The 10,423-nt window shown below is 40.4% G+C and overlaps 1 protein-coding gene across 1 annotated transcript in view; it reads right to left on the reverse strand.

The window, feature by feature from the left end:
• Window positions 1–9,414, reverse strand: part of ahr2 (aryl hydrocarbon receptor 2) — a 68,171-nt gene extending 58,757 nt beyond the window's left edge. The window contains exon 1 of the mRNA XM_036544816.1: window positions 9,046–9,414. Within this exon, the coding sequence (XP_036400709.1) occupies window positions 9,046–9,107 (62 nt within the window). The 5' untranslated portion in view covers window positions 9,108–9,414. The remainder of the gene's footprint in view (window positions 1–9,045) is intronic.
• Between the last annotated feature and the right edge of the window lie 1,009 nt (window positions 9,415–10,423).

Consider the following 10,423-nt stretch of genomic DNA (forward strand, 5'->3'; position numbering starts at 1 on the left):
CCATCCCAAATTTTTTCTCCTTCTGTTTGTGACAATGTCACTTTGAAAGCTAAAAAAGGCTGACACTAAAGATGAGTGTCATCACTGGAGCTTCTTATCTAGCCTCACAATAATGGTAAAGGAAAGATGGATTGGACCTTCAATCACAGACAGTTTTTTTCCCTCTATGGTGTTCTCTTTTCTTCCTATATAAAAACATGTAACATTTGTCAGTGATAATCAGAGAGGACCATATACAACCTTTTTAAATTATTACAGGTTCAGGTGAGGCAGGGCAACAAAATCAAAAAAGCTTGCTGGGCTTAGGTTCAGGTCAAGATATTTTTCTCAGGACAGTTTTGGACTTAAAATTCATACCCGACCTGTGATCCACTAGTGTATGTTAAGTCCCTCCTTGTTTTTGATGGGGTTCCATGAACAGTGTGTATGTGGGGATGGTTGCATTCATTTCATTTTACAGAACTTTGAAATCAATCCCGCTAAAGAGACCATTTTTGTGACATTTTGAGATTTAAAAAAAGTCAGTGTGGGGGTTACCATCACCTAACCCTTCTTTTTTGCTTTGAGGAAAAAATGGCAACCACATGACACCCAATAGCAGAGCTCTTTTCCTGTTGCAAGTTTGAACACGCAGGAGGATCTGTTATCTGCCCTCAGACGTCTTAAAGCCTTCATGCTGCCTCTTTGCCTGGGATTTTTCATTTCAGAGTCTACGACAACCTCAAAGAGATTCCTATCAATCATGAACACCAGCATAGACGAGTGAGAGAGAAGAGAGAAAAGTGAGTGAAAAAAGAGATTTTCAGCTAAAGAGCACAAGTACTGTCCCTGGTCATCAACCAAGTGAATTGGTTGAGCATTCTCTATGCACTTCCTCATTTGCAACTGAGAAAATAATAATAAAAAACACTCCAAGTAAAAAAATGCTCTAGACTAAATAATTCATGTCTTGAAATGAGCTTTCTGCATTTCTGGGCCAGATCAGGAGGCTACCCATTGTGGTCTACAGCTTTCACATACACCTCCATCTGTAGGCCCACAGCTACATATCAAACAGCCATTAAAGCCAGTCTGTGTGTATCCACTGGCTTTCCCTAGGGTACAGGGCAGTGGTATGGCCCAGGCCTGGCCCCCAGAACTGAAATTCAGGACCAAGACTCCCAAGGCTAACCTGAACCAGGGAGTTTCTCAGGGATCAGCATAATGGCATGACCATCAGAGAGGGAACAAGAACAGAACAAAACAAACAACTATCCGGTTTTTAAAAAAAAAAAAAAAAAAAAAGCCAGCTGCTAGCTTCAGATATCACAGCTCATAAACACCTATGAATTTTGAAGGCTCTGTTTCTCTGTTTCGCAATCCTTCTGAGAACCCACAGAGCATGCTTTTCTTTCTTTTTTTTCTTGGTTAAAATGGCTTTTGAATTAATTTGGCATAACAGACCTTGTCAATTATCTCCTATCAATCCTTTGAAATACACACTTTTTCACAGCTTACTTCTGTTAGTATCTGCCCCAAATGTCTGAAGGCAGCTGGCATTTTAAGTCAGTCTTACAAGTGAAATGAAAAGTAATCAATATTAAACAAATAAGAAACAAATGAGAAAGAAATGAATTCAGGAACTGCCCTTGTTTTCATAATTCTGTAATACTACAAACATTTTCAATTAAACCTGTATTTTGCAGAGCAGCTGTCAGAGAACTGTCAAGAGATGTAAAATTAAGATCAGGTAGGTCAGCAATTAACAGTTCAACCAAACATAAATGATTGAGCTCACTTGGAAAGAAAACCCAGTTACACTGATACACACACTTCATGTCAAGGGCTTAAAATGCTCTTCATGATTTACAGTGTTTTGAGGTACAGGGTTACTTTGTGGTAATGCAACTTCTGACTTTCAAGCTCTCAGAAACACAAGCCATTGATGGTAAAATTCATTGTTTCTTACACCACAAGCACACAGAAAACCTTAGTTAAGATAAAGGAGACAGGAAACCAATATGTAGGCCTAATGGTTCTCTTTCATAAGTTCTTATTGAAGATAATATTTCATAGAAGTAACCAAGTTACAAGTTCTTGTTTTAATGCTAAACTTTCAAATTAGGTTAAGCAGCATGTGTGTGAAGTGGTGATGATTATGCTTTTGTGACTACACATGTGTGTCTACATATCTGTGTGTGTGTGTGTGTGTGTGGGTGTGCCTTTACGTGTTTGTGTTTGTATAATTGTGTTTTTGTGTATGTGAGTATGACAAATAGGTACTTACTATGTGTTAGGTTGATACTTGTTAAAGCTTGCCACCAACTTTCTTTGATGTCCTACTCTCTAACAGCTTTGGCTTTTGCCTCATGGATATTCATAATATAGAATGGTTGTTGTAAAAGTTTCCAAGCAGCCTCACCTTGATTTGATGCTGCCAAGAAATCATGCCCTCTGAGTACTCTCCTTACACCAAGAATTACGAAAATTCTTAAATTAGTACTTTTACTGTTTGACAGAAGTGCAAAAAACAATACACTGGAAGTCAGCCACAGGGACAATTCAGAGCATAGTCCAAAAAGGGTTAATGTTATTAGGTTCATGTAATACCTTTTTTTGGATAGATGGCCTTATCCGGGGGGGTTTCCATAATTAATGGATTTAGCTATGATACAACTTAAGTGCAAAGGGAATTGTAAAAAACGCACTTCATACAAACTGCAATTTACAAATGAGCACACATCTCAATCAGTCATCTCAAAAGTAACACAGCTTGATACCAACACTGATAATAAGTACACACAGTGGGTTGTAACAATGGCATTCTCTGGCCTTTTCCACACACATATACTTCATTGCAGGACGAGGCAGTAAGTACCTAAGTCTAAATAAGTACATGTGGAAAAAAGTTGCTGCACTGGGCTGGAGTGAGAGACACTGGAGTGAGAGCCCACTGTAACGTTAATTTAGGAAACAGTCCAGATGTTTTAAGGATGATTTTGCCTCTTCATTAGTTTGAGGAAGGGGAAAACTAACAAGCCAAGGTAATGAAAATGGAAGTTTGTAAAATACTTAACAATACATAACAATAGCAGCTTCCTTTGAATACTGTATGTATATCTACAATGTTGCTGCAAAAGTGTGGTCCTAATGCAGAGTACTTTGAGCCATTAATGGTGTGAGTTGAGGCAGGTGAGCTTACTAAGTGAAAGCATTCAAAAGGCCTTTTCCACTCAGTACAGGTGATACAGGAAAGATATGTTATAATGTAACCTAGCTGCAGCAGACTTATAGTTGCTTTCCTCGACTCCCTAACGGACAAAATATGCCCATGTAGTGTTAAATGAATCACATGCTCACAAACAAATTATATAAAATCTAGAAAAGTGACTAACTTGGCTAGCTTGGCAACATCGTCTAGGCTGGCCCACACACCTGAAAGAGCTACTGTCCACCATCATTACAACTGTTCAAATTCCCCTACAATACAAATCAGCACAGAGCCCCCTCTCTCCCTGGATAACCTCTTGCAGAGCTTATAAACATCTGTTTTTGATTGAACAGAAAAAAAAAACAAACCCGCTATAAAACTGCAATTGGCTCAGAGAGTGCAACATTTTACACCTACCACTCTCACGATAGTTTATCTTAAAACCGAGGCTGACTGCGTGGTGATAGCCATTTGCATGAGGCTGAATGAACTAGTCAGAGAAGTTGTTTTCCTTGTCAGCGAGAAGTCTCTGTGTTAAGTTTTTTGGGACAGTTTCCTGGTTTAATCCTCAACTTTGTAATTAATGGGAACAACACGTGTAAGATAGTAGTGGTGGCACTGCTATGTCTGTCTGTCTGCCTTTTTGAGCGCCCGTGTGTGTGTGAGTGTGGTTGTGTGTTTGTGTGTAAGTGGGTGGGGAGGTGGGGGGTTTACTGCATTATTAATGCTTGCGCTCTGCAGCCAAAGATACCTCCTCTCTCCATCACCACCACCACAACCACCACCACCATCGTTCATAATGAGCTTTTGGTGTAAAAGCAACCATGTTCTGATGGTGCCAAGTCACGGGGCTGTAATCTGAGCCATTACAGGGGGCCGGACTAGCAGGAGATGGCGGAGTCCACCTGGAGCACTGCCCGTTTCCACCGTGCGTGGCATAAGGTGGTAAGTTGACGGGACACATCGTGGCACTGTTTTTGCTTCCTCCTGGCAGCCCTCAGTGGTGGCCGCACGTGTAACTGCCCACTCAGCATCACAGAGGATTGTTTCCCCGTCTAGGAATCCCATTGTGTAAAAGTGAAAGCAAGGTCACTTCACAGCTTGGATTCCAGGCTGTTTATTTTCACAACAGAGCTTTGGCATGGTATTTTCCTCCCATAGCATAAATCTGTGTGGGATTATGCCCTACGGAACAAGCGAGGTATAAGTCAGGATCACCTACACTGATTTCCTTACCTTGTCATTTAGGTGTGTGCTCAACCATGAAACCATTTCAAAACTTCAAAATCCATCACACTTAAATTTGATCATCAGGTGTGCATGTATAAAAACTGTGCTATATTACACCCTCACCCTCCTAGTGAGGTACATCATGAAATTCAAAGAGCCACAAAGAGTGATAAGAGATAGACAAACTGCTGTGTTGTCCTGCTTTTATTGGCTGGAGGAAGAATATACCTCAATATTGACCAGAGACTGACAATGTTTAACAAAGATGTCCATTAACTCAGATATTACACTGATAGAGGGAGACAGAGAGTCTGAAGGAGATAAAGAACAACATAACAGGAAAATGCCACTAATGTAAATATAGGCGATAAATCAATAGTGCCCTTATTTACTCGGCAGAGACCCTTATTCAGAGTGTCTTTCCTGTCATTACAGTTTTGTTTTTTTTACTGCATTTATGAAAGCATTCTTCAAGGGTACAGTCACAAATCTGGGCATTAAACCTGCAACCATCAAGTTACAAGCCAAGTGTCTCAACCACTAAACCTCACCGCCACGCCTGTTAGTGATGGGTGCTGCCTGAACAGCTTCTCGCCAAAGAGAGGAAAAACAAAAGTCCCAGACAGTACGAATCAAACACAAAATTGTGTTGTGCCGTCCACTCAGAAAAGCCCCAGAGAGTTTTGAAATGCCCAGTGATGAAGTGGCTGGCTCGCTGCAGACCACCCACATGCACAGTGGCCTACAGAGAAGACACACTCAAGCTCCCATTCACAAAAAGGCAATGCCTTCCAACACCCCCATTTAGATCCCCCCTCCACCTCCCCCCAAACCTCACCGCCTTCCCTTCCCACACTAAACCAAAATTGCACTGGGAAATAATCAAGACATATTTTCACATAGCGAGGTCTGGAAACAATCACAAAACAAAGCCACTGCTTACAAGGATTTCATTTCATATCATGTAGGCAATGTATTGCTGTACATTTTAACTACTGTATAACTACTTCGGTATTACCTACAGATAACATTTTAACAGTCTCTAACTTGGAATGCCATGTTTTGGTATAAATCCAAGTGCACATCTGGATGGCCATAGCCATAACCCCTAACCTAACACCAAACCAACCCCTCACCCTTGTTTGGTTTACTTTGGATCGGTAAATGCTGTGCACATTAAGGCTACTTATTTAACTTCAGTACATTTACAAAGGTCACAAATTAAACTTTGAACCTGAATTGCCTGACCAGTTTCAACAGGTAATACATTAGCTACAGTGTATGTAAGCCATTTTGTATAAGGGTGAGATTCAAGCAAATATATAGTAGCATTGCCTCCATATAAAATATGACCAATATTTCTCATCTCTAAGAGCTTTTTGTCAACCTCTTAGTGTTTCTCCTGGTGTCTGTGAGCAGAGTGCATTCAGAAGTTCTCAGAAAGAGCAGGTCTGTGTCAGTCTCTGGGAAATGCAGGACAAAAACATGACCTCGGTTACAATGCCGTCATTGTAGACTGACAGCGAGTGCATTGTGCTTGACTCAGGTAAGGTCATTACTCTTCCATTCAGAGCACCACTCCTTGGACCGAAAGTCAGCCTTTGCTTTTGTCCCAGAAGGTGATGAATGAATTGGGGCATTCGTACAAGGGTTTACTTTAAGTACAAGGACATTTTTTTTCCACCTTTGCCACCGAATGGGCCAATTGTTCAAAAACAAGCAAATGAGCAAACAAGATATGATGTCAGGTTATAAGCCTGCAATCTCTACGCCCCCCACCCCCCCACCCCCCCCAAAAAAGCGAAGGTTACTGGACTTGTTATGCATAGTCAATACCTAAACTATACCAAATCAATGTATCTGTGTGGGTGTGGGTAAGACAGACACAAGAGATCAACTAATGCTCTATGAAATCTGCATGTTTTTGGAATTGCAAGGTGTTGAAATCACTGGCACAGCAGTATCCAGCACCGACTGCGTTTATTCCTGCTGTGAATGAGCCCTTTGTGCGACGTGCAGACACCTCACCGTACAAAACCCTTACTCTCCACCAGCCACCCCCATGTCTTTGTCAACATTGGTGGTGTCGAGACAAGTTATCGAGAACGGCCCCGTTTATTTTGGTATTTAGGGAGATTCTGTTTAAAAACTGCAGAGGCACAAGGGTCAACCTTTCTTACACTGGTGGGGGGGTGTGAGGGTATGCCCTGCACGGTGGGTGGGCTGGGTCAGAAACATAAACACGCATTGACTAAGTGCCATTACTTTTGCTGTGCTTCGGTGCACATAGTTGCACAAACATAACGCTCGCAGGTACACCGAGTGTAAATAAAATGGCTCCAGAAATGAGGTGCATGGCCACGCCCCTTTCCATCTGCCAACCAATGGTAAAAACAACTCAATTTAGGACAAAATACCCACATTTTCTACTCAACAAATAAACCCACAGCAAACATCATCATTTTCATTGCCCTGACATGTAGTTGCATACACAGGCCAAAAAACCTTCATTATTTGACCTAACCTACCCTTGACATTAAAAAAATAAATAAATAAATCAATGACCAAAACACACCCATTCTCCAAGTAAAAGATACAATGCTCCCAGGAATTTAAGGCGCAGAGGCCAAGTGAAAGTCAGGGGACAGTTGTGAACTACAGAGGAAGAATTCAATCTAAATGATTTAAGGTGCACAGCACATCACCTTGAGTATTGCATTTTAAAAAGTACTATCATTTTTTTCCATTCTTACTGATCAACTTAAATAAATTTCAGTGGCTGCCGAACTCGTGATGAAGCACAGGCAGGGAAAAGACGCTGGAAGTTACGGACAGAGCGGTCAGAATGAACGCCCCGATTGACAGTTCTAGACATACTGTTCAACTCTTATGCTTGAGTCCCATGTGAGACTGGACCGTGACCTTGAAACGCATGCAGAAATGCTCCATTACACATGGATTTATGCAGTTTTCTGTACAAAACCGTTTCCAGCTCTAGTTGTTTGTACACCTTTTTCGATACTCTTCATGCGTGGACGAATACCTACACCTATGAATCAAATGGTATCCCAGTGGTGCAAACCATATTATTAACCACTCGTCTTGAAACTTGAACTTGAAACAAACATTTAAATAACTTGGTAACACATGTTTATACCACGTTGGCAAGCTGCACGCGTTTCAGATTTCGAACTCGCTGACTCTCACAAGCGCTATTAGTATTTCAGTACAGGCGTTTCGCTATATTAATTTTTTTAAAAATTGTATTGGGGATAACATTAGTACAATAATACAGTTAAAACAAATGACGATGTCATTTGTGTGTTTGTTACAAAACGTAAATTAAATATTAACTACGGTAGTAATAACAACAAGTCCGTCCCATGTTAACGGATGCAACAAAAATGTCCTTCCAACAATGCAGATGCATGGATTGACAAGAACTTGCATTTTGCATGTGTGGAATTTCTTAAAGAAGAAGAAAAAAACTATTTTAAAAATGTACAGCACCCCCCAACCTACAGCAAAAACCATAATCAAAATTCTGTTGCTTTTACGTCCACAGTTGTGTAACTTGATTGCGTGACTTACAAACATGATAACTTGAAAAAAAGGAAAGAAAGAAAGTTAAAAAAAAAAAAAAAGTGTGTTCTCATAATGAGAAGAAACCGTATATCAGATTACAATAACATAGCTGGGGCCAGCACCCCCCGCCTCCCCCCTCCCTCCTGTAAGCATCGCGTGAGAGCACCGCCAGCTCGCGACTTGATTATGATTAATGCAAGAGTACTATTTCCATGCCAGACCAAAACTATACACCAAGACTGACTCTTAAGGTAACCCTGCAAACCGGAGAAAGCGCTCAGGAACACGTTTTCAGATATATGAATGCGAAATACGCGCAGAATAACTACAGCAATACAAACCTGCGAATATTAATGTATTAATCTTTTCATGTTTTACAAGTCTGGAAATTATAGCGCACTCTATGAAAATGAAATCGAATCATAATATAGCCGCATGATACAGCCACATGTACAGCCACCAAATATGAAAATATGCAGACTGGTGCTTTATCAATACTTACACTTATTTTACTGTTTATTTTATTAATTCATTATTTCGTACCATTACAAGTCATTAACTGATGATTTTACTTTGTGTTCATTTGGTCGTATAAAGGTTATGAAATAGGAATTAAATTCTCTATGGGTAGCAAATTAGCCAATTACAATTGTGCGTTACAAAGCGCAAGTAGTTATAATTATAACCAGCCTATTTCAGTCTGATCAGTATGTATATAAAGTTTTTCGCAATAACTGAGTCATGTTTGAAATTACGTGAAGTCCGGTGTTGTTTCAAATAAAGTAAACACAATATGGAGACTTCCATGCTCAAAATGCACTGTCATGTAGATTCTCTTTAAAATAAATAACCCTTTAGCAGTCCAGAGTCGTCTTTTCATGCACTTGGTGAAATGACTTTACTTCAAACTGTATAACACCTATAGTTACACCTTTACACCTTTCACAAGTACTGTAAGGTGGGCATCTAGCTACATACCAAATAAATACAAAGTTGTAGGAACGTAACGTTAAAGCCATCGCTTCTCGTCGCAAACTTACATTTTCTGTACGGGCTTCTTACGTTTCTTCGCCGCATATATTCCAACATTCCCCAACATCATTCCTCTCTCTAGTATAAAGACTTGAAATGTAGCTATCCACCAAGCTCCGTCTCCTCCTTGCTGGCGACTTCCGAAGCACGCTAAAATAAATGCCGAGAAAATAACCTCCCAAAAGAAATGGAGTTGGTTGACATGCGGATCCCCTCTCAGCGCAAGACTGTCATATCCAAGGATTCAGAAACGACCCTTCTCGATACAGAGTCACATTCAGGACTTCTGGAAGGTTAAAAGTTTTGGAAAGTTTCCTGTTCCACAGCGGATAGTAATGGCGTGATCAGAGCAAATTTTCCTTCTTCCTTTCTATTTTTTTGAGCTGTCACTCTCTACTGCCCCCAAACAAACTGTACTCGAGATCTAGTTTCAGGGCCACTGCGACCAATCAGTGCGCCTGTAACAGAGTGGATCTCGCCGAGCCTACGAGTCGTTGCTCACTATTGGTTCAAACATTTTCAGGAAATCATACACATAAAAGTGCCGTCTTAAGGTGGACTGTGTGTTAGTGAAGTTTTGAATCGGGTACGCGAGCGACTCCTGTCCATGGTTGCGTCGATGAACAAGGTTTCAATGATTTTTTTTCTGAAGACGTTCAGGATTGCTTTCAGTGCATATGAGCCACAGTAATCCGTTTAAGAGCTCTACCTACTATGTTTTATTTAGATAAAAAAACGTTGAAAACATATATCAGTTTTATTACCAAGCACTTTGTCTGTTCCAGACAACATAACATAAATTCCCCAATTATGCACCTGCATGACTTTTTCTATCAGGGATGATAGACTTGCAGCCTTGGGCCTCATCTGGCTCCTCAGAGTTTTATATCTTGCCCCTGAAGTGAGTGGGAAGGAAAATAAATTCACATATGAGTTGGAATAATGCTAATATCCCAGTTTTTATTACTGGCTACCATTAATTTAATTAAATTGTTTAACAAAGTAAACAAAAATGAGGGTACATGTGAGCAAGAAGTGTTCAGATTACCCTTATACAAATGAATAAACGGATGAAAAGTGCATAAATTTTAGTTTAGTGAGTAAGGAGCAGGACCCATAACCTAAAGGTGCCTGGTTCATCTCCCCAGGGGGGGACTGCTGCTGTACCAATGCACAAGGTCCTTAACCCACAACTTCTTCAGAAAATAATCAGCTGTATAAATGGATAACATTGTTTAAACAAAACCTGTAATTGATGTAAGTCGCTCTGGATAAGAGTGTTTGCTAAACATTTTTCCTGTGACTTTTTGACAGTGTCCATTTTGTTTGCCTGTAGCTGGTGAGGGTGCAGAAAAAGACCAAGTGCGATGAAACAAATTGAAATTT

The sequence above is a fragment of the Megalops cyprinoides genome, chromosome 14 (assembly GCF_013368585.1).
Source record: "Megalops cyprinoides isolate fMegCyp1 chromosome 14, fMegCyp1.pri, whole genome shotgun sequence".
NCBI lineage: Eukaryota > Metazoa > Chordata > Actinopteri > Elopiformes > Megalopidae > Megalops > Megalops cyprinoides.